Source organism: Triturus cristatus, chromosome 5_2 (genome assembly GCF_964204655.1).
Source record: "Triturus cristatus chromosome 5_2, aTriCri1.1, whole genome shotgun sequence".
Classification (NCBI taxonomy): domain Eukaryota; kingdom Metazoa; phylum Chordata; class Amphibia; order Caudata; family Salamandridae; genus Triturus; species Triturus cristatus.
In genome coordinates this window covers 1,018,523,985-1,018,548,269 of record NC_140588.1, presented here as the reverse complement: position 1 = coordinate 1,018,548,269, position 24,285 = coordinate 1,018,523,985, and the positions used below count along the sequence as shown (strand labels likewise).

Here is a 24,285-nt window from a genome sequence, read left to right as displayed (position 1 = left end):
GCCAAGACTTGTTCGTGGTCTTGCCGGCCACTGACCCTCCTGTATTAGATGTACAAAATAGTTCTTAGTGTTGTGTTTAATAAATACAGAAGTATTTTGTTTCTTTCTTGTGTGTAAGCTTACTGACTGACTACTGTGTTAATGCACCCACTTTACACCCTTCTGACTAAGTCTTTGCTGCTCTCCACAGCTACCCCTTGAGAGCTTTGGTTATCAGGGACCACTACTACTACCACAAGGTTTGACTCCGGGTGCCTCACCAATAGATGTACACCATATACTGAGCCAGCCTCCTACAAATATTAATCAAGTTCCCATAATAGAGAAAAAAAGGCTAGTTAACTGTAAGACCAAGTCTCCATCGATGGTAGCTTTATGATTGTGCATGCAACCCTCTTCCCCAAAAGAGGCAGTGGATTGGGATATTAATTTTAGTATCACACCCTGCCTCTTTTAGTTTGCTGAATTGTGGGGTTTGAGCTACCTGCCCACTATAAAGTGATAGTAATTGAACTGAAAAGGCTTTGCCACAGTTGGAGAGCTGTTTCTATCTAATAAAGTGCCAGTCCTGCACATGAGTTCATGAATTTAATGAAGAAACCAGTTGGTTTTACAGATAAGTGACTATTTATTTTTTCTGTTTGATTAATGTTTTGCTAATTGGATGTAAATATCTTTTTGGGGAAGGGAGTGCTTCACATTAACTGAAATTGATATGCAATAGAGGAATAAGTTGGAAATGAACCATGAGTACAAGAAATAGTTGGGTTGATGACTTACATATTTCCTTACTTTTCAGGCAGTCTCTCTCGAGCCCAGGACACTCTAAATCATTAGGCAGTGTGTCACACGCATCTCTTACGGAGCAAGGATCCCCAATTCATTCGCAGCACATTACTAGCAACTCTGTGACCACTGGTGGAACAGAAAGTGGCACACTGGAACTGCCCTCCCTTGTGGAGAGTGATGGGGAGGACCCAGACGCAGTTATAAACTCCATTCTGAAGGAGAGCACCTCAACAACCCCGAGTGACATAATACTCGACAGGTATGATTTCTATTGTGGGTAGGTTTAATCTCAAACTGACTGATCCAAACTAATGCTAATTAAAGATCTACAGTTTAATTCTATATTCAATGTAAACATAACGAGGAGACGGTATACTATCAATGAAGTCACATCAAAAGTAATGGAGGGTTACACCACCAACTAGTTCGCCTCTGTATTTAAGACCAAAGCCACCCCACTGTCACGTGCCTGCTATTCACACCCTTTCAGAGGTTGAATATGTTCAAAACTCTTCCTGCAGAAGTCTGTACTGCACATCAAGAAATCCAACAATCTATGATGAGATCTACCTTGCTAGTCATTGGTGATTAATTAGTTCCACATTCCAGTTCAATTGTTCTTGCCTCGAGGGGAGATAGTAGTTCGGGATGGATTTTTCCTGTTCCAATAGGCCCAGAGCTGATTAGCATATGTTTGTTACTAAAGTGACAAATGGCTAAAAAATTATAGTAGACAGACTTAGAGATGACCAGTGGCAGAGATTAAGTCAAGCATTTCTCCCATTACCTGGTTATTTGTTGCAGGGTATCTAGCTTGCTAGTCGTTAACCCAAATAATCAACCAGAGCCATCATGGTCCCACTGTTGTGGGTTACAGAAAGGATTTACTATGTTCTAGTGGCATTGTATGGTATTCAGGCGCTGACATAGAAACGGTGGCCAAACATGAAGTGAAGGGTAATTATGTATTCTTTCGCATTTTCTGTTTGATTTGGCTGGGTTCATCGTACCTTGACATACTGCTTACCTTATCTGGACTACCTCTCTGCTGTCTAATCTCTTACTAACTGCTGCTCTCCAGAAATGTTCTGAGACCTTCTTGCCTTCTCTCTGCTAGTGTTTACACAAAAAAGGGGGCAATGGAGAATATTAGACCAAAAGGGTACGACCCTAAAGTACAACTCAACATCAAACATACCCAGTAGAAAATCTGACTACCTGATTGCTAAGGGTCATAGTGTTATAAAATATTTATAAAAAAAGTCCTGCTTTTTAAAGGACTGATACATTCACCCACCATCAATTAGCATGCTTCCTCATAGGGCGCTTCCTCATAGGGCACCTCCTCACACTGATGACTTGTCAACAGCGTGAGCTACAACCCTGCAGTGTAGGGTAGCACTTCTTGATATTTCTTTTGGTAATCTACATGTGGTGCAGACAGCCTAACTTAAAGGTTTGTGTTTGAAGATAGGATGATTACCTACAACACAGCTATCTAAAACGCAGAGATCAATAAACTGTTAAAAAATACCTTGCATGGGAAAAAAACTTTATTTGTGTCCCTGTGTGGGTTTATTAAAAATAAAGGGGCCATAATTTACCCCCTTGTAATTATCTACATGTTTTAGCCCTAGAAACGCCCTCCTTGGAGATTCTTGGGGCTTCTACAGGACCTAACATTTTTGGAATCTTTGTATGTGCTGCCTGTAGGAGGCTGGCTCAGTATAAGGTGTACACCTATTGATGATACACTCTGCACTGTGTCCAGGCAACCCTTAGTAATAGTGTAAGGGGTCCCTGGTAAGCAAAGCTCCCAAGGGATAGCTGCGGAGAACAGCTAAGGCTTATCCAGGAGGGTGTAAAGCAGGTGGATTCACCACACAAGTCAGCCAGTGAGTGTTACACAGGAAAGAACCACACCAGTATTAGAAAAATACTGTAGTATTTAAAACACACCAATACTAAACTATTTTGGTATAACTCCTACCTGGAGATATGCATATACAATTACATATATCAGTAAAACAGGTAAGTAAAACACACAAAAACACATGAGCTCCTATAGGATGAGCCAAACCATGTACGAAGTAAGTTTAATACCAAAGAGGTACCTAACCAAGACTACCAACCAAGTAGCTGGATGCCAGGGAAAGCACAGAACCACCCAAGGTAAGTAACTAGGAGTTCCTAGGCGTCTGGGTGCAGAGGCGATTGCCTGGGACAGAGTACATAGAACAACAACAAATTAGGATTTTTAGGATTCAGGACCCTTCCCAGAGGACCCTAAAGAAACCCTGTGGAACCAGGGAGGTTGGAGAGCACCCCCACCCGTGGATACCCAGAGAAACAGGATACCTACACCAGAGAGTACGGGTGCATAGGTGTGAAGTGGTGTCGGAAGCACACAAGTCAATGGAAATCTTCGAAAGCCCCGCTGCTATTATGACCAGTGGACCAGGTTAGTTGAACCCAGGCATGGATTCTGAACAAGGCGCACCTGAGGAGAGAGGAGACTGAGTCCAAACCGCCCACTGTTGTCCAGGAGGTACAGGAGCGCAATGCCCACCCATCTTGGGTTTACTTTACGGCAGGAGGTCCTGGGGTTGCCGCTGTGGAGCCCAGGCTACGATGTGGAATACAGGAGCATCCAGGAGCTGTTCCACGACGGTTGAAGAAATGCAGGAGGTTAGTGGCCGGCAAGGTCACTAACAAGCCTTTGCAAGTGCAGAAGACATGTCCCAAGAAGAGTTGCGAAAGGGAGGACCAGCAAGGTCCAGCGAACTAACTCTGCACAGGTAAGTTAGAGCTAGCCCTCAGCAAGCAGGAAGCTAGCAGGATTCATTTGAGACCCCAGGAGGACCCTCTGGCAGCAGGCACAGGGAGACCTCGGCAGCAAAGATGGAGGCCCATGTCACAGGAAATGCAAGGACGGTGATGCTTGAGGCCAGGGCTTCTTTGAGCTTGAAGATCTTCGGACTGGAGACTCAACAAGCCTTGGCAACAGCAGACCGACGTGGTGCACAGTAATGTAGTACCAGCAGCTCAACAAGGTATTGCAGTATTCCAAATTGCATAGAAGACAGGTTAGGCCTCGGGAGAGCTACCAAACCACCACTTGTGTTGTAGAGCCTTGAAGAGTCCGTGGGACAGCAGGATCTACAGACCAGTCATCGATGTTATGGTGCCTGCGGTTGCAGGAAAGTGATTCCTTCACTTCAAGGAAGATTCCTTCCAGCTGTCCTTGATGCACACAGAGTCCTTGTGACTCAGAAGAATGCACTTCCATGGATATTGCAGGATGGGTGCAAAAAAATGGAGACTAAGTTGCAGTAGGATCCTTCCTACCAGGAGCAGTCTTATCTTGAGTCCGGCACAGCCTAACAGTAGAGTCCAGTGTCCAGGAGCAGAAGAATCTTGTGGAGGACCCTGAAGGTGACTCTTGCAGAGGAATCCTTGTTCCAGACAAATCTAGTGTCTCACCGTAAGGGAAGCCCTTATGTAACTCAGCAAGAACGTTGACCCGCATCTGCAGTCACCCATCTATCAAGGGGGGGTCTTTAAAGCTACTCTGATGGTCTGACCAGTCAGACGCTCCCAAGGACCTCTGCTTATCTTGCTTTAGAGATGGCAGAATCAAGCGGCCACCTGGTGCAGCTCTGGACATCTCACTGGGTGTTTTCACACCAGAGCGGGAATTACGGGCTTCTGAACTGGAGCAAGCCAGATTCTGAAAGGAGGGAACCAAATGTGCTCTTCGAAACAGTGTTGTGGTGCTCCGAAGCACCCTCCTACCCTAGCCCAGAAACCCCTAATTCTAAAGGAGATCCTTTCTTCTGCCTGCCCCAGCTATGTTAGGCTCACCAGCAGGAGGGCAGACTAGTGTCTGGTGTTGGTGGCAGCACAGGCTTGCATGCAGCCTGTGCAAGGCTGCACCAGTAGACATTGGGGGTGGGGGCTCTTAGGAGCCTCCCCAGTACATGTTGTCATACAACTAACACTGGGATAGGTGTAGTAGCATGATTCCAACATGTTTGATACCAAACATGACCAGGTTCGGTGAAGCCATTATGTAGTTAGGCATCTCGAGTTTGCCAGTGTCCACTATATGCTTTAAAATGGCTTTCCCTCACTTGCAAAGCCAAGAGAATGGAGTCCAGGGTCTGAACGGGTATCTCTACTCATGCAGGGCACCCTCACACTTAGAACCATGTACCCTGCCCATGGGCTAAAGGGCCTACCTTAAGGGTGACTTTTAGGTTTTAAGTGCAGTGACGGGTTACAAGGTAAAAATTATATCTGAAGTGAAAGGTGCAGGCACCATTTCAAGCAGGCTGCGATAGCAGCCCTTTGGACACAGTTTGCATGGGTTCCCATAGGTGGCGTAATACATGCTGCAGCCCCTGGGAGACCCCTGGTGTATCAGTGCCCTGGGTACCTTAGTACCTTATACTAGGGATTTACAGTGGTACATCAGTATGACAATTGTGGGGTGTACACAGTACTTACCAGTTTATTTAGAGGAGAGAGAGCACTGAAACTGGCATCCTGTTTAGCAGGTGCACGGTATACTACAGTCTAAACACACTGACACTAGGGAAAAGTGAGAGCAGCCATGTCAGAAAGATCCTACTTTCCTACACTGCCAATAAAATCGTGTGTAGTGCAACATGAAGAAAATACTCGGGCATAGTATGTGACCCCATAATCCTTGTTGAGCATCAGTTATCATGCAGTGCTTTCATCTGTAGTAGAAAAAAGAAGGCAATAGTCCTTATTCTCCAGAATTGGGGTATCTTCAATAGATTCACATGCTTGAATCGTTCCCTGTCGTCGAAGTGGGAGTCCCATGGTACATAAAAAGCAGTAAGTAATTACTCTAACATTAAAGTTAATAGAGAAAAAACCATTCACTTGAATATCTCGTCCTAGTCATTAGGTATGGTCAAAACTCCAGCCAATCAGGTGGGAGCTGTGAGAAGTTGGCCTGATGTATGATGTCACTAGTTATAGTGTACACCTTATATCAGTCCAAATACCCTTATGGTGATTGGTTGTAAAGTCAACCTTATAGACCAGCTATCCTAGTGGTAGCATGGACAAGAGCAGTCTTAGGCTAAACTCTGAATGGCATGTGAAGCCAGCTGTGATACCATATATAATCCCTTGAATACCAAATGAAAGGACACCACAACAGATATATATATAAAATAAAGTGTATTTATTCTAAGCAAACCCTCAGCACTCTTTATGAGATTAGAGGTAAGTACAACACAGTCTTATTAATGCATACAGTAAGTCACACAGGTAAGTAATACAGTTAGGCCCTAGGGGCCACGCAAACCATATACTAAGTAAGTGGTATAAGAACCACTGTCACGGAAATAGAATAGGCCTAGGCCTAGGGAATCGCTGGGGCTACACTACACTAGCGTTAGTTAGGAAGTGGGAGGCCCACGGGATTCGTGTGCAGAGTGGAAACACTCACGCGTAAAAGTCAATAGCAATAGTACAGTTTGGAAAACGGTAGATTTAGGACACTTCCGGAGTAGCTAGGAAGTTGAGACTTGAAAACTAGACACTAGGATAGTCACTATCCTGATGAGCACCGGAGTACCCAAGTTACCTAGCCCACAGGCTGCGGGTGCATAGGGGTGAAGATGCGTCGTTTTCGTCGTCGACTCCTATGGATGCCTGAAGAAAGATGCTGACAGGCAGTCAGGGGAGAGTGTCCGGTGGATCCCAAGGCTGGGATCAAGAAGAGAAGAAACCTGCAAGCAGAAGGGACAGAGTCAAGGTCACTAGCCAGTGACCACGTGGAACCAGGAAGGAACCAGGCGATGTCGTGAAGATTGCAGGTGAAGGTGAAGCTTGTCGCTGCAGCCAGGAGGACCAGGAAGCGTCGAGGACGACCAGGACCAGGAGGCGAGCTGTCCCACGAAGGCTCTTGCTGTCGGCGGCGTCGAAGTTGGACTAGGACTCACCAAGCCTTGGCAAGCGGAACCCACGAAGAACAAGGGACTTGCTTCTGGTGCAGACCAGGAAGGTCTGGGGTGCTTCTTCTTTGCAGAGAAGCGGGAGCCAGTCTGGAGGAGCCAAACCAGCGCAGAAGATTTCAGGGAGCGTCGTCACAAAGGCCACTAGCCAGCGGGCAAGCAACCGGACAGACGCGGCAAGCAGGAAAATGCTGAAGGGCCCCACGCAGGACTCGTGGAGTGTGGGGGGCTGGTCTTCGGTGCAGATGGTGCTTGGGGTTGGGGCTTCTCAATCCCCGGTGCACAACTTCGAGGGTACCTCAGAAGCTGCGCTGTAAATTACTAGCCACTTTTCCCAGATAGCCGGTCCCACGTCGCTCGTCGCCTCCACGGATCTCAGCTCTGCTGCAGATGTGGATGAGGGTCGGAGAAGTCTGGAAATCAAGGCTCTGGTCGGGCTCTGCAGTCGGTTCCTCGTAGAACGGTCGCAAAGCAAAGGGTAGTCTCTTGATGGTGCCTGTTTGCACAGGGTAGCCACTCCTTGGCTACAAGGGAGATTCTTCAGTCTTCTTCTTTCGTCGAATGTCGAAGGTCCAGAGTTTCTGTTCAGTTTTGCAGGTTCAGGATAATCTAATCTCTTGAGGCCCAACTCCCACTCTTATACTAATCTGGGGGGCTGGGATACCTGCTAGGTCACGCCTTATGGGTGGGACCTGGGAGGGGGTGGTTACACCCACTTCCCTTTGTCCAGTTTCGCGCCAGAGCTGGGGCTGGAGTGCCCCAGCGCCGGTTTGAACTGGACTATGCAAGGAACACCTTGTGTGCCCCAGGCATGTCTCATTCCTTTCAGCCCACCCTGCCCCAATACACTAAAGGCTGTCTGGGGAGGTGCTAGCACCTCCCCAAGCAGGAAACCTATTGTCCAGGCCTCCCTGGCTGGGATCACTCCCAGCTGCAGGAGGTCAGACTTGTGTCGTGGCAGCAGCAATAAGGTGATCCTATCCAAATGGGTTATGCACCTAAAGTACATAGTATTAATTTAGAGAGAGAACAGCAGGGCTGTGGGTCTGATTAGCAGGCCCACAGCCACATCTAAGTCGAAAACCAGTAAAGCAAAAGCAAAAAGTGGGGGTGAACATAGAAAGCAGACCCTACTCTCCTACAGGAGCACCCTCTAGAACCCTCTCCACAGAGGCTCCAGGCTCTCAGATTTTCTACCCCACGTCGTGTGAAGGGAGTGTCCCTGAGCTCTGCTCGGTACTTTCTCTTGGCCTTCTGAATTCTATCAGATCTTTAATCAACATGTCTTCTTCGAAAAGATCTCTCTTCAGGCATTGTGATTCTTGTGGGAAATTAAGACTTCACTCAGATGATCCCCACAAGAAGTGTATTTATTGCCTTCACCCTGAAAACCAGGTGAGAGGCTGCAAAATTTGTAGAACCATTCCTCAAAAAACTTTGAGAGATAGAGAAGGACGTCTTCTTCTGTGGCTACAGAAGCTTAAAACCAAAGACAATCCTTTATCTGACGAGGAGAGTGATTCCTCACTTCAAACTACAGCTTCAAAGAAAAGATCAAGTGAGGCGGAGCGGGCGTCTCCTAAGACTGCTAAGGTGTTAAGGATACATCACCACACTTTACAACATGAAGAATACCCTTCATCTTCCAAAAAAGATCCAGCCTGTCTTAAAGGCCAGTCTGGGCCCTCTACGCCTTCTCAAACTACTTCAGTAATGAAGCAGGTGTCAAGGTCTCTTCCTGAGACGACTTTACCTCACCAAAAAGATGCTCCGTCGACGGAACCGTCGATGGTTCCTTTGACGAAAATCTGTTGCCACGACTACGACGTCGACTTTTTTGTCTCCTCAGACGACGATGATCATGTCACCGGCACAATCACCGTCAACGTTAGTATCTGTGTAGGTGAGACCGTCTACGATTACAGCTTTGTCTTCTTTGACGACGAAAAAGAAAATACCTTCGTTGACGGAAATCTCTTCGCCACTGCGACTGTCGGTGGCTCTCAAATTCAAGTCTCTTGTCAACGGTAGCCTCGTCGACGGAACCAAAGATTTTGGATGCAGATCCTCCTGGACGAACTACGTTAACATCCAGATAGTCGACGGAAGAACTGTTGACACAAACTTCATCTATGACGTCCTCGTCGGTGTTTGCTTGACGTCGTCGATGCTAGTCCCCTCAACTAATTTAGCTATTTTCAAGAAAAAAGACCTTCATAGGAGGTTATACTGCCTTTTCACACATCTCCAAGTAAGGTGTCTTCCAGAGAAAATGTTTGATTATGGAGCAGATGAGGAGGAATCGGAAGATTAGGGAATGTTCGGGGTGGCTCACAGTCCCTCTGACCTTCTCATTAAATGCCAGGATGATGATGATGAGGAGGATGACTATGTATTTCATCGTGAAGTCACCAACCAGGAGAGGCAAACTGATCAAACAATCCAAATGCCTGTTTCTCTGGTTTCAAATTTACAGCATAACGTAGAGGATTACTACAGCAGATTCCCTCCTTCAGAGCCGGCATCTTCCATTCCTCAATTACACAGCCTTCACTGCTAATTAGACCCTCCACTCCGGTTACCCCAGTACCTGCGGCAATGCAACATCAGGACCGGGAGGTTCATACCACTGATGAGGAGAGAGAAGGAAGAGAGTTGGATGAAGTATCCCTTCCCAACGAATGGGATGACTATCAGATCCAGACACCATCGCCTTCCACTCCACCTCCAATAGATTCACCACCTGAAGATATTGGTGGCTTCCATACCCTCATGGAGAGAGCTGCAAAGAGGTTTCAGCTCTCCATGGTGACTAAGCAGGCTGACTATTTCCTGTACGATTTCAAAGAACAAACGAAGAGACCGGTCCGTGCTATTCCTATACTTTATGTGGCAAGAGGGTCTAAAGGTCCGGAAGACACCAGCATCTATTCCAGTAGTCTTTCCCAAATTTGGAGAAGAAATATAAGGCTCCGGATAACTCGCCTGACTGCCTTATCAGGCAACCTAAGCCAGATTCTGTGGTTTCGCAAGCAGCTCAGCATCGTGCCAGAAATCCTGCTTCTCCATTGTTGGCCCCACCTGATGGAGATAGAAGACGCCTCGACCCCATCTGTAAAAAATTCTCAACTATGGCTGCAGATACTGTTACAGCTGCCAATTCTCTTGCTATTTTAGGCAGATATAACTGCCAAATGTGGTCAGACATTTGACCATATATACTAAACAGCAACAACCTTCCGGGCGGGAAGGAGCACAGTGTCACCTGCGTATGAGAATGAGCGCACAGCGTCTCTATATAGTCTGAGATGGGTCCATCAACTGGAGAAAACAAAATATCACAACATGTAGCATTGCCAATAAAACATTTTGGTGCATACAGGCATGGATGAATAAGCAAAAAACAATACTTTATTGAAGCCGAAAAGTTTTTTTGTATAAGTTCCAATGACTGAAGAACAAGACTCTACTTTTTTTTAAATATGTAGTGAAGTGTACATATGGACAATATCTAGAGTCCTCTATACATGTTCAAACTAAAGCAATAATAAGGATTTACACAGAAATATATAATTACAATGGGTATACAAACCTTCCCCCGCCGGAAAAGATGAACCAAAAAACCTTTTAAAAACTTTCATCAAAGCACAATCTACACCATCAAACACTCCATAGATCCATTCATACCACTGACTCTTTCTCAGACTCATACATTTAAAAGAATCGCGTAACAAAAGCGACGGAAAACAGGGATGGAAAAAATGAGAAAGACAGTAAAGGGTGTCATAATAGGTGGCTAGCACCCAGGTCAGGGATAAAGTAACTCAGTGTAACATTCAAGAGAGTAGAAGAATGAATAATAAACCAACATCTCTATGTAACTGTACAAATCATATACATATAGTAATAGGTTTCATATTATAGAGATGAATTTTATAGTTATTTCATTTGTAACACTGTATAATTTCCGTCAAGCTAAGGCCTCACTATATATAGAAATGTTACCGGAGGAATCCAAATCTGAGGCTCCCAAGATCCTGCAGGAGGGAGAAAGGATCTCTGCTGAGATCATCGATTGCAAAGTGGATGTTTCTTCCACGGGATTTCGTCAACTGGCTGGAACTGTGGTCCTGAGGCATCAGGGCTGGTTAAAGGCTACTTCATTCAGACAGGAAGTGCAGACAAAGATAATTGACATGCCTTATGATGGTGAATCGTTATTTGGACAACACGTTGATGAAGCCCTTCAGACCATCAAGAAGGACACAGATACGGCAAAGGCTCTGGGAACTCTACAATTGAAGAAGCAGCCCTTTCAAGGAGCAAGAGGACGCGGCTCGTCCTCCTTTTGGGGAGTTTACAGTCAGTACAAACAGTACCAAACATACCAGGGTCAATCAAGGTACCCATTGTCACAGCAGCAACAGTTGTTAAAACAACCTCCTGCTGCCTCCTACAAACATTACAGAGGAAAGACTGCCTACAGAGGCAGAGATAACTCTAAGAGGTAGTGACAACCACCCACTGCCAGCCACTTTTCCCACCAATTCAGTCAAGGTTGGTGGAAGAATTTCCTTTTTTTTCTCCGAATGGTCTGCAACAACAAAGGACAGATGGATTTTGGACATAGTTTCCAACGGTCACACTTGAAGATTCTTCCGAATTACCCTCCCAGAGGTCCTCCTCCTGCTCATCTAAAAGAACTTTTGTCATAAATAAAAAGTGTTAAAGAAGTGAGCGATCGAAGTGGTGCCAAATTTACAGTGAGGAACAGGGTTCTATGTGAGGTTTTTCCACATTAAAAAGAAATCGGGAGAGTGGCGTCCCATTTTAGACCTTCGTTGCCTCAATACATTTCTAAACCAGCATTGGCATAGCCAATAGGTCTCGCCTTTGGGACCTTCTAAGTGTTTAGCCATGCAACAGTTGCATAACTAAATACTTATAAGGTCCCAAAAGCGAGACCTATTGGCTATGCAAAGCGGCCGTGCAGCTGCGAAAGTGTTCGCGGTAAAGCAATTACGATCAAACATCGAAGCGGCCGTGCGGCCGCGAAAGTGAAAGTAATCGCAGTAAAGCGCGGCGCGCGCACACCCACGCACATGCACTGTAGCTCCAAGCTGGCCTGGTAGCACTTTTTGGAGCCCTCTTAATAAGTCTCGCCAGACCAGCACATGCGCTGGGTCAGGCGAGACCTATAAAGCAATCCTTCCGAATGTCGTCTCTTCAGGAAGTGCTTCAGTTGATAAATCAGGAAGATTTCATGGCGACCCTAGACTTTCAGGATGCTTATTTTCACATCCCTATCCTCCCCAGACACAGGAAATTCTTACTCTTCAGAGTGGCTGGCAGGGATTTCCAATTCAAAGTCCTACCTTTTGGCCTTCATTCAGCTCCCCGAGTGTTCACCAAGGTCCTAGCATCGGTGGTGGCTCATTTACGTCAAGCTGGAATTGAAATCTTCCCTTATCTGGACGTTTACCTCATAAAGGCAAAATCTTTCACAGTGGCAAGCATTCTCACTTCTAAGATGTCGTTCTCCCTTCCAATCCTTGGGTCTCTCAATAAATCTCCCAAAGTCTCAGTTAATCCCCTTAAAGGTGAGAACATTCTTGGAGGCAACCCTGGACACTCATCAGGCAAAGGCCTTTGCCTCACAAGAAAGGCAACAAAAATTCATAAGTAGTCAACTCTACTGCTCACTAGAAAGTTCATTTCAATCCGCAAGTACAAATCGCTTCTGGGAATTTTGTCCTCTTGCATTCCCCTAGTTCCCAACTGTCTGCCAATGAGACCATTGCAAGAGGAGCTGCACAAGCAGTGGCTGCAGATCTTGGGGTCCTTAGACGATGTTAACAGAATAACACCTCAAATGAAAGAAGCGCTCCTATGGTGGACTCACATCGTAAACATAGCTGCAGGCCTTTCGTTCATAGTGGACTCGCCAGGTTTCACAATAACAACCGATGCATCCCTCAAAGGGTGGGGAGCACATCTAGAATGACTGACAGTGAAGTGAAAATGGGACAGGGATCAAAGAACATTGCACACAAACCTTCTAGAGTTGAAAGCAATATTCCTGGCTCTGAAATATTTTCTCTCAATAATATCAGGAGCTTCAGTATTAATCCGGACGACAACACAGCAAGTATTCATTATTCAAACAAACAAGGGAGGGGACAAGATCAACTATGCTATCCCTGCAGGCACAACAAATCTGGGATTGGGCTATTCAACATCAGATAACACTGACGGCAGTGCGTTTTCCAGGAGTGGTTAACATACTAGAGGATTCATTGATTAATTGAGCAGGTCGATTACAACCAACCACGAGTAGGAACTTCAACAACCAACATTGGATCACATCTTTCAGTTGTGGGGCAAACCAATTGTAGATCTATTTGCAACCAGTCGGAACTGTAAATGCCAAATCTTCGCCAGTTGGATACCCCAACAGGGATCGTACAAGAATGTGTTTTTGATAAATTGGTCAAAGATTTATGCTTACGCTTTTCCTCTGATTCCTTTATTCCCAAGGGTGCTTCGGAAGATGAGGAAAGAACCCTGCCGAATACTTCTCATAGCTCCCAGGTGGCCTCGCAAATTCTGGTTCACTGAGCTTCTACTCCTATCGGAGTGCAAACCCAGGCTGTTGCGCCCATTACAGAACTTGCTGACAATGAACTGCGGCCAGGTCTACCATCCGGTCACATCTCTGCGATTAGCAGCATGGCTCCTGAATTCTATGAGTTTGCCAACCTAGTTATACCTGCTGACTGTCGGGAGTTCCTAGCTAATGCCAGAGCGCCCTCGACTATCAAGACTTATAAACTCAAGTGGAAGAGATTTTGTCATTGGTGTGCAACCTCTGAGGTGCACCCTATTCAGTCTTCGCCAGAACAATTGCTGCCTTTTTTACTCCAACTGGCAAAATCTGGCCTTTCTCATTCTATTAAAGTATTCCTTGCCGCGATTTCCAGATTTCGACGGCAGAATGGATCAGCCTCTTTGGTAATCAAGAATAATAAAACAGTTGTTTGAGGCATATGAGCTGCAGATCACACACTATGCATAGATCGCCATCTGGTTTTGTGCCCGGATGTTTGCACTTGTTTTTGTCTTTGGAGGTCACGAGGTAGGTGAGTCCTCCTTTGGATGATAGTGCGTATGGGTATCGGCTCCATCTTTTTGCGCCATCGGGCTCGGACGTGTTTCTCGCGCTCCAGTTCGGTACAGTTACCGATCCTACTTTTGACAAGCAATCCTTCACCGGTATTGTTTTCGATCGCGATCCCTAGTCGTCGCGCATCTCTTCAACATCGAAGTCCTCGATTCCGTTCGTTGGCAAAGGCCTTCGGGCCTACCTGGGCCTTGACTTTTGGCTCATGGAAAGGACTCCATTCAAGAAGTGTCCTCAATGTGGGTCGAAGTTCCCCCACACAGATCTGTATGAGGTGTGTAACCTTTACCTCTCCCCGGAGCACGAGGCCAGAGACTGTCCAGCTTGTGCCTCTCTCCGCTCCAAAAAGACTATTCGAGATCGTTGAGCTCGACGAACAATGGCTCGCTCATCGACATCCATCTCTGACGACATCTTCCACGAGGGTGTCTATGTTCCAGAGCAAGTGCAGGCCGAAGAAGGACTCGTCAGCGCCTCCGAAGCCGATGACTCCGATATCGAGGACATCACTCCTGGGCAGCAGGTCGTAAGTAGAGACGTCGACCCCGACCCCCACCACCGAAAAAGGCTTCGGTCACACCTTCACCTTTGGGCTCAGGTGCACACCGAGAAAGCGCTTCTTTGCCCCACCTTCGGGCACGGCAAAGAAGCCAACAACTAAGCCTTTCGGCCACTCTAGCTCGAGTCAGCCTACCCTCGGTGCCGAAACCCAAACCACACCGAAAAAGAAAGTCGTCCTCCGCCTTGGTGCCGACTATGGCCTCCACATCCACGCACTTGGCACCCAAATCGACTACAACCAACCCCTCGACTCTGAAGAAAACATCAGAACATAGCAAAAAGCCGATCCTGAGAGGTTCACACACTCAACCTTAGGAACCGAAAAAGCCGCCGCAACTGAAAAAACAACCGGGCACGCACGCTTCTACAGAGATTTTAAAACCTCACGGTTCCAAGCCTGAAGAGCACAAACCCACTTCGGAGTCGGTGTTGCGCAAGTCTTCAGAACCGAAAAAATCGGCACTGAAAGAACAGCCTCCAACAAAACAGCTTTTTAAACCAGACCCCACCCAAAAGAATCTTCTAAGAGATCCAAAGACTGGTCAACTCACTCTTAGCTCAAAGAAACGACCACTGGACACGCCTACACCGGCTCCACCACCTAAAAGGAGAGATATTGCAACATCTCCCCTCCGGATCCCTTCCCCACCTCCTCCTCCGCCACCTCCCCCACCACATCACTCTCCTACACTATCTCCTCCACCAGTGGACGATCATGATACTTCTGATCACACTGGGGACGATGCAGACTATGAGCCACTAGGGGATCCTAGCCCACCTTCTACACCAGACAATGATTATAACACGCCAGATGTCCCTAACGTGCCACAGGACGACATCTATCCCTCTAGACCTTCCCCTCCAGAGGATACCATGGGTTTCAACCAGCTAGTCCACAAAGCTGCACAATACCAAGGGGTCGACTTACACACAAACCCCGTGGAAGACGATTTCTTAATGGATACTTTTGATACCGCACAAAAGTCCCCCTCCATCTTACCCATGTTGAAAGGGGTAATTAAACACGCACCAGAGGTGTTTAAAGATCCTGTTAGGGCTAGAGTTATTAACCCCAGGATTGAAAAGAAATATAAAGCTGCCCCTGCAGACCCAGCATACATCAAGGGCCACATACCGTTTGACTCCTAGGTAGTATCCAATGCCAGAAAGAGGGCTAATTCTCATACCTCAGGCGATGCTCCACCTCCCGGCAAAGAGTCTAAACTCTTAGACGCCTCTGGCAAGCGCACAGCGTCACAAGCAGTTAACATACGGTGTATCGCCAACACGCAAGCTTTGTTAGCGAGGTATGAAATGGCTCATTATGACGAGCTACAGACCCTACTTCAGCATCTCCCTGAAAAATATAAAACTTAGATTAACGACCTAATACAGGAGAGTAAGCTTATTACCAACACCTCCATCCGCTGCGCTCTAGACGTAGCAGACACCGCCTCACGAGCTATCAACACAAGTGTCCTGCTGCGTAGACATGCTTGGCTACGCATTTCAGGTTTCAAACCTGAAGTCCAGACTGCCATTCTTAATCAGCCGTTCGACCAGCAACACTTGGACCTACAGTGGATTCATCTCTAGAAAAGATGAAGAAAGACACTGACACGGCTAAATCAATGGGAGCGTTGCAATCGCAATCTCCCAGACGTTCCTTTCGTTGCTCCTCTTACAGGGGCACCTCCAGAGGATACTCCTCAGACAACCCATCTACATCTTACAAAACTCCCACCCAAACTACATTCATCAGAGGTTACCAAAGAGGAGGCTACAGAGGCAATAATAACAAGGGCAAAGGCAAGACCAACAATACCCGCTCTGCCTCTACCACTATTCAATTACTTCTCTCTGCTCCCCCCAGAACATTCCACTCCGGTCGGGGGAAGATTGCTTCAGTTCCTTCCTGTATGGAACAACATTACCACAGATAGGTTGGTGAGACAAATAGTTCTGTCAGGTTACTGTGTAGAACTCACATCTACCCCCAAACATGCCACCCAGACAGCGCCCAATGTCACCAGAACACTTATCGCTGATAAAGCAGGAGGTAATCTCCCTCCTATAAAAACATGCAATAGAACCAGTTGCACTGCATCAACAAAAGTTTACTCCCTGTACTTTCTCATTCCAAAGAAGGACGGTTCTCTGAGACCTATACTAGATCTCAGACCCCTAAATCTGTACATACACTCAGACCATTTTCACATGGTCACACTTCAACAGGTCCTTCCTCTTCTCTCACAAGGCGACTTCCTTGCCACTTTCTCAAGGACGCCTACTTTCATATTCCCATTCACACCTCTCACAGGAAATATCTCAGGTTTGTAGTGGACGGTCAACACTACCAATTCAAGGTACTCCCTTTCGGAGTCACCACAGCACCCAGAGTTTTCACCTTTTGTCTGGCAGTAGTCGCAGCTCATCTAAGAAGACAGCACATTCACGTCTTCCCGTACTTGGACGATTGGCTCATAAAAGCCAACTCATACAATCAGTGCGTACATCACACTCACGCCACAATCCAGCTACTCCTCGACTTGGGGTTCACAGTAAACCACGCAAAGTCTCACCTACAACCGTCCCACATACAACAGTACCTAGGTGCCACAATAGACACCTCAAAAGCACTTGCATATCCCAGTCCAGCCAGGATAGCAAGCATACAAGCCCTCATAACCAAATTTCAGACGCAACACTCTTCCAACTAGTGTTCATGCAACTCATAGGGATGATGGCCTCTTGCATATTTATAGTACCTCACGCAACACTCCAGATGCGCCCTTTGCAGGAATGCTTAGCACGTCAGTGGAACCAGGCTCAGGGTCAGCTGACAGATCTGGTGTTGGTAGATGGTTGCACTCATCGCTCTCTGCAATGGTGGAACACCAAGAACCTTTCCAAAGGGCGACCGTTCATCGAGCCAGTTCCACAGATTGTGCTAACAGCGGACGCATCGCTCTCCGGCTGGGGAGCTCATCTATTACATCACACCATGCAGGGTAGGTGGACTCCTCACCAAAAGATACTTCACATCAATCACCTGGATTTACTAGCCATATTTTTGGCCTTAACGTCATTCCAAAAACACATATCAGGCGCAAGGCTGTCCTAGTCCGCACAGACAACATGACAGCCTTGTACTGCATTCAGAAGCAAGGCGGGACACACTCCCTACAGCTTTCGCAACTAGCGCAAAGCATATGGAGATGGGCTATTCCTCAGGACATTTTTCTCCTAGCCCAACATGTCCCGGGAGTCCAGAACAATATCGCCGATCTGTTAAGTCGTCAAACGCAACAGATTAACGAGTGGGAACTTCATCCACAAGTTCTTCAACCGTTTTTCCATATGTGGGGGCAACCAGAGATAGATCTCCTCGCCACACACAAAAACACCAAATGCCCAAGCTTTGCCGCCAGATATCCACACCCATTGTCCAAAGGCAATGCGATATGAATGACTTGGTCAGGCAGATTTGCATACCCTTTTCCGCCTCTCCCACTCATTCCACTGGTCGTGTGCGAAAACTGCAGCAACATTCACTGACTCTCATCCTAGTTGCTCCAACATGGGCCAGACAACCGTGGTACACCACATTACTGGAACTATCTGTAGTCCCGCACCAAAAACTACACCTCTCCCCACAACTCCTAACCCAGAACCGTGGAGAGATCAGACACCCCGATCCAGCACAGCTCAACCTAGCGATCTGGCTCCTGAGGTCCTAGAATTTGGTTACTGTAACCTTCCCCCTGACTGTATGAATGTTATCAAAGAGGCTAGACGCCCCACCACTAGAGCCTGCTATGCAGCCAAGTGGAAAAGATTCGTAATATTGTCACAACAACATCAATCCTTTAGATGTGTCTATTCAACACATCATAGGTTATCTACTGCATCTCCACAGGTGTAACTCGGCATACACGTCCATTAGATTACACCTCGCTGCTATAGCGACATATTTACAAAATAGACAACACCTGTCACTATTCAGAGTACCTGCCATCAAGCGTTTATGGAAGGCCTCAAAATAATAATTCCTCCCAGGGTTCCACCATCACCTGTGTGGAATTTGAACATTGTTCTCACAAGACTAATGGGCCCTCCATTCGAACCTCTGCACAAACATGAGCTACAATTTCTAACATGGAAAGTCGCTTACCTAGTGGCCATTACTTCCCTTAGAAGAGTAAGTGAGCTACAAGCACTCACTATCCAAGAACCATTTTTACAACTACATCATAACAAAGTGGTTCTCAGAACTAATCCAAAATTCCTTCCTAAAATGATTTCTCACTTCCATCTCAACCAGTCTGTGAAACTGCCAGTGATTTTCTCGCAACCACAGACAGTCGCAGAAAGAGCTCCTCACACTGTCGGTTAAAAGAGCACTGCTTTATTATATTGGAAGAACAAAACAGTTTTGCAAGACTAAACAACTTTTCGTGTCATTTTCACCAGCACATAAAGGCAACCCCATATCAAAGTCTGGGATAGCAAGGTGGATCGTCAAATGCATCCAAATTTGCTATCACAAAGCAAAACGTACATTATCTATTCTTCCTAAAGCCCACTCTACACGAAAGATAGGGGCTTCAATGGCATTTTTAGGGAACATTCTCCTAGATGACATATGCAAAGCAGCTACATGGTCTACATCGCACACATTCACAAAGCACTATTGTGTAGATGTGCAATCTAAACAGCAAGCTAGTGTGGGCCAGGCTGTACTCAAAACACTATTTCATACTACTGCAACAGATACAGGTGGTCGCCGCTAGGGATGGGTACTGCTATACAATCTATGCATAGTGTGTGATCTGCAGCTCCTATGCCTCGAACAGAAAATGCTACTTAGCAGTATGCATCTGTTCTTGGCATGTAGTGCTGCAGTTCCACACACGCCCACCCACCTCCCCGGCTACCTTTATCTGTTCCAGTACTATCTTATTTAGATACAGCATACATGGGGCATTTTATCTGTTTCTCACAAAACTCCATCATTTCCCTGCTGGCGAAAAACAATCTGAAGATGGAGCCGATGCCCATGCGCACTATCATCCAAAGGAGGAGTCACCTACCTCGTGACTTCCAAAGACTTTTCCAAGACAAAAACAAGTGCAAACATCCGGACCCAACACCAGATGGCGATCTATGCATAGTGTGTGGATCTGCAGCTCTACATGCCAAGAACAGATGCATACTGGTAAGTAGCATTTTCCTTTTAAGGGATTGTTTAGAATGTTCCCTCCAATTAGGCGTCCACCTCCGCCTTGGCATCTCAACATTGTATTAGCGCAACTTATGAAAGTTCCCTTTGAGCTTATTCATAGAGCTGACCTTAAATGAATTTAATGGAAAACATCACTTCTACTGGCTCTTACTTCAGCTAGACGAGTAAGCGACATACATGCTGTCTCCACTTGACATCCTTTTCTCCAGTTTAGTAAAGACTCTGTTATACTTCGGATAAATCCTACCTTTATTCCTAAGGTCCCATCAGATTTTTGCTTAAACAAACCAGTCATCCTAAAGACTTTCTTCCCTAATCCACAGACACAGCGGAATGGGCCGTATATTCCCAGATGTATAAAAGTTTACTTGCAGAAAACAGCCTGTATCCGTAAGGTTGATCAGTTTTTGTGGGTTATGGCAAAATCAGGAAAGGATATCCAGTGACTAAATAAACTATAGCACGCTGAATTTCCTGTGCTCTCCAGTTTTGCCATCAGCAAGCAGACAAACCTCTACATTGAACAGTGAAAGCGCATTCGAGGAGAGCAGTCTCCTCCTCGACAGCTCTCTTTGCCGGTGTGCCTATTCAGCAAATTTACAATGCAGCAACTTGGTCCAGCAGGCACACTTTTACCAAGCATTACTCTCTGGAAGCTGCAAGTAGTACTGATACAGCTGTGGGACAGGCGGTGCTACGTAATCTTTTTCTATAAGGTGAACCTCTATCCTTCCCACCTTCCTTTAAATATAAAAAAAATGCTATATTCAAGGTCACTGTTATTCTGTGCATAGGCATTGTCAGATTATTATATATGTATATAAATAAGTAGTACATAAGTGTGATATACACTGGGTGATGTACAGTTTTTTTTCGCACTCTGTGTACTAAATACTTTTTTGTATGAACATTCATACCTATGTGATAACTGCTATCTACTCTGATTCAAGCATGTGAATCAATGTAAGATACCCGAATCGTGGAGAAGAAAATAAGTTACTTAACTGTAAACGGTGGTTCTCCAGTATTGGTATCTTTCATAGATTCACATGCGACCCACCCTCCTCCCCATAGAGGCTCCCCTGTTTTATTGTATTTTTATACTAGACTTGTGCTTGACAATCTGAGAGCCTGGAGCCTCTGTGGAGAGGGTGCTGTCCCCTGATTGGCTGGAGTTTGGACCATACCTATGACTAGGACGAGATAAGTGAATGGTTTTTTTCTCTATAACTTTAATGTTAGAGTAATTACTTATTGCATTTTATGTACCGTGGGACTCCCACTTCAACGACGGGGAATGATTCAAGCATGTGAATCTTTGAAAGATACCAATACTGGATAACACAGTTTACAGGTAAGTAACTTATTTTCTTATTCTGCATCATGGGTTTTTCACTGATAGTCATGAATGTAGAATAGTCCTGTCTGCGTGCGGGAACCCTGGATCAATTTCAAATCTATATTTATATCTGGCGATGGAGGTAGCCACCTCAATGTTGAACATTCAGGTGACACCTCCATAAGTCTGACAGCTTTAACTGCATTTTTTTGTAGAAAGCTACAGTAGTGTAATTATAATTGCAACATTTAATGTGGGAGATTCTATAACATAAAAACACTCCCTTAAATCCTGCTGTAGCTGCAGAGAAAAAATGAAGGGAAAGGTGCCTGTCTAGTTCTAACAGCATTAGCTGCAATCAGCAAACACTAACTTTAAGAGAGCCACATGCTTCCATTACACAGCATTCACTGCACTGGAAGTTTACCTCACAGGCTTAGTTTTTTTTCCTGCGTATGCTGACTGGATCTCAGAACACTTCAGAGGTTTTACCTCTATTTTCTGAGGATTTGTTCTTCAGAAAGTCAATTTTAACAACTTAATTTTACAATTTTTGAAGATTTAAGGTTTTCTCTGTAATTTTAACAACTTGGGGATTTTCTCTTCCTTCAATATGCCTTCACTATTTGTAAAGTTAAATGTTGGAGAAAGAATACCTATTCAGACTCTCTCTGACGTGTGTGGTCTATTGGCCATCCTCCAACATTTTTAAAGACTGTCAACACTGCCTAAAAATTTTAAAATGAGCACTGAAAGACAGGGAAGTCATGCCGCCTCAGTGGAAAATTGGAAAACCTCAGAGCTGAGGAAGAAAAGGAAAAGGAAAAGGCATCATTGATTGCCAAAGGCTTCTCCCATAAAGTATAGCAAATAAACCACTGTTCCCTAGTAACAATAAATTGGGTGTATAACAAAATATCCTTGGTGCTCTGTTTTGAGGTGATGAACTCAAGTGATAAATCGTGATCAACAAGTGTATCAACATATAAAAACAGCAAGGCTCGTTACAGCAAGTTCTCATCAATCGTGTAGGGTTTTTATAGTTTTATTGTCTAAGGGTCACACGTACTACTGTTTTTAGCAGTCACAAATGGATATTCGGCCTGTGTGCTACCGCTAAAAAGGCTTTTGCCATGTATCAACCCTAGTCGGCGAATCACTAACCTATTATGGACTCGCAAAATGTTTTGCCAGTTGCTAGTAGGAAGGGGCGTACCAAGGGTGTCTCTTCCTAATAGCGAGTTGCAGGGAGATGTACGATTGTTTTGCGACCGCATTCTAATTGCAGTTTACTGCCTACTACAAGTAGGTGTCAAGCCAGTCGCTAACGGGAAGGGGTTCCCACGGGACCTCTTCCCCTTTTTGGATGGTAGCAAAAATGTTTAGGAGCAGGCAATGGCCTCACAGACCACTTCCTACTCTTAACAAATTAAAAGGAAACTTTGTATTTTTATTTTTTAATGCATTGGGCTACATTTTTAAAACAAAAAAATAGCTTTTTTTTTTTTTTTTTTTTTTTAAAGCCAGTCATCTCTGATTACAGGCCATTCCCAATGGGTCGCAAATTGCGACCTATCTCATGAATTTTAATGAGGTAGTTCATTTGCAGCCTCATTGGGAATCGCTAACAGTGTCTGAGACACATGAATAAATCTCATTTTGCGAATCGCAGATTGCGAGTCGCTTAGATTGCAATTTGCGAGTCGCAAAATGAAATGGTAGTACACGTGGCCCTAAGTGATAAATCATTGATAAACCGCAGACTTCATCATTAGAAGCACACACGATTTGGTATTGACTCGTGTCCAGAAATTTGTCCTGCTGTTCATCTGTCAAGTCTGCAAAACAAGCAAGTAGATTTATTCAGCAGATGTTTCTATGAAAACCACAGATGGGAACTAGACAACCAGGCTTGCAGCTCATCTTCAAAGACTGGGGTTATCCAAAAATAGACCTAATTGTCACAGCACCAAACTTAAAATGCCACGACTTTGGATCCAGAGAACTGGTCCAACATATTTCGGTATGCTTTTCCTCCAATACCACTTAATCAATCCGTGATAATCTAACTCAAACGATCGTACCCGACCATGATCCTGATAGCTCAGGAATGTCCAAGACCATTGTAGAATCCAGAGCTACCTCATCTATCGCTCAAACCTAGCAGGAGGTTGCCTTGCAATCACAAATTTCTGTGCACAATGGGAGGCAAATCTTCCATCCCAATCCTTGAATTTGTCAGTATTGCTCCTTAGATAATACAGTATGGACATTAAGATTTGCCTGAGGGCTGTATATGGATCCTCAGAGAAGCTATCAGACCATCCACAAGGAGTAATGCACTCAAATGGAAGAGATTCAAATGTGGTATCTTGCTAGGAAGTGCGATTCACTCTCATGCCAAGAAAATGCCATTCTTCTGCAAGATGTCAGCCTGGGCTTGAAGAACGGCCCAAGCGCATCCTGCAGCCGTGTTGAGGGCTGCTGTGTCACTGATCAAAGATCTGCCGGCCAAAGCAGATGACTGCAGCAGTCGACCTGGGGAGCCCCTCCATGTATGCGAGGCGAGGGGGGCAGAGCCTAAATTTGGTGCTTGAATGCAGCTGAGACTGCAATCAAGTCCTTTCAATCAATCAAGGTATTTATAGAGCGCACTAATCACCCGGAGGGTCTCAAGGCGCTTGGGGGGGGGGGGGAGGGTGCCGCTACTGCTCAAACAGCCAGGTCTTGAGCTTCTTCCTGAAGGTGGTCTTGGGTCAGGCGCAGGTCGGGAGGGAGGGAGTTCCAGGTCTTGGCGGCCAGGTAGGAGAAGGACCTTCCTCCTGTTGTCGCTCTTCGGATGCGGGGGACGGCGGCGAGGGCGTGACTGGTCGATCGGAGGTGGCGTTTGGGAGCGTAGAAGTTGAGGCGGTTGTTGAGGTAGCTCGGGCCTTGGTCGTGTAGGGCTTTGTGTGCGTGGGTCAGGAGACGGAAGGTGATTCTCTTGTTGACGGAGAGCCAGTGCAGGTCTCTCAGATGTCCGGAGATGTGGCTGCGTCGGTGGATGTCGAGGATGAGTCTGGCTGAGGCGTTCTGGATCCGCTGGAGTCTCTTCTGGAGCTTGGCGGTGGTTCCGGTTAGAGGGCGTTGCCGTAGTCCAGTCGGCTGGTGACGAGGGCCTGGGTGACCGTCTTCC

General features: G+C 45.9%; 1 protein-coding gene across 2 annotated transcripts in view; it reads left to right on the top strand.

Moving 5' to 3' along the window:
- LOC146829602 (heat shock factor protein 3-like) overlaps positions 1 to 24,285 on the top strand; it is a 370,027-nt gene that overhangs the window by 239,062 nt on the left and 106,680 nt on the right. For both annotated transcript variants that reach the window (XM_085608309.1, XM_085608307.1), the window contains exon 9: positions 800 to 1,048. In XM_085608309.1, the coding sequence (XP_085464435.1) occupies positions 800 to 1,048 (249 nt within the window). The remainder of the gene's footprint in view (positions 1 to 799; positions 1,049 to 24,285) is intronic.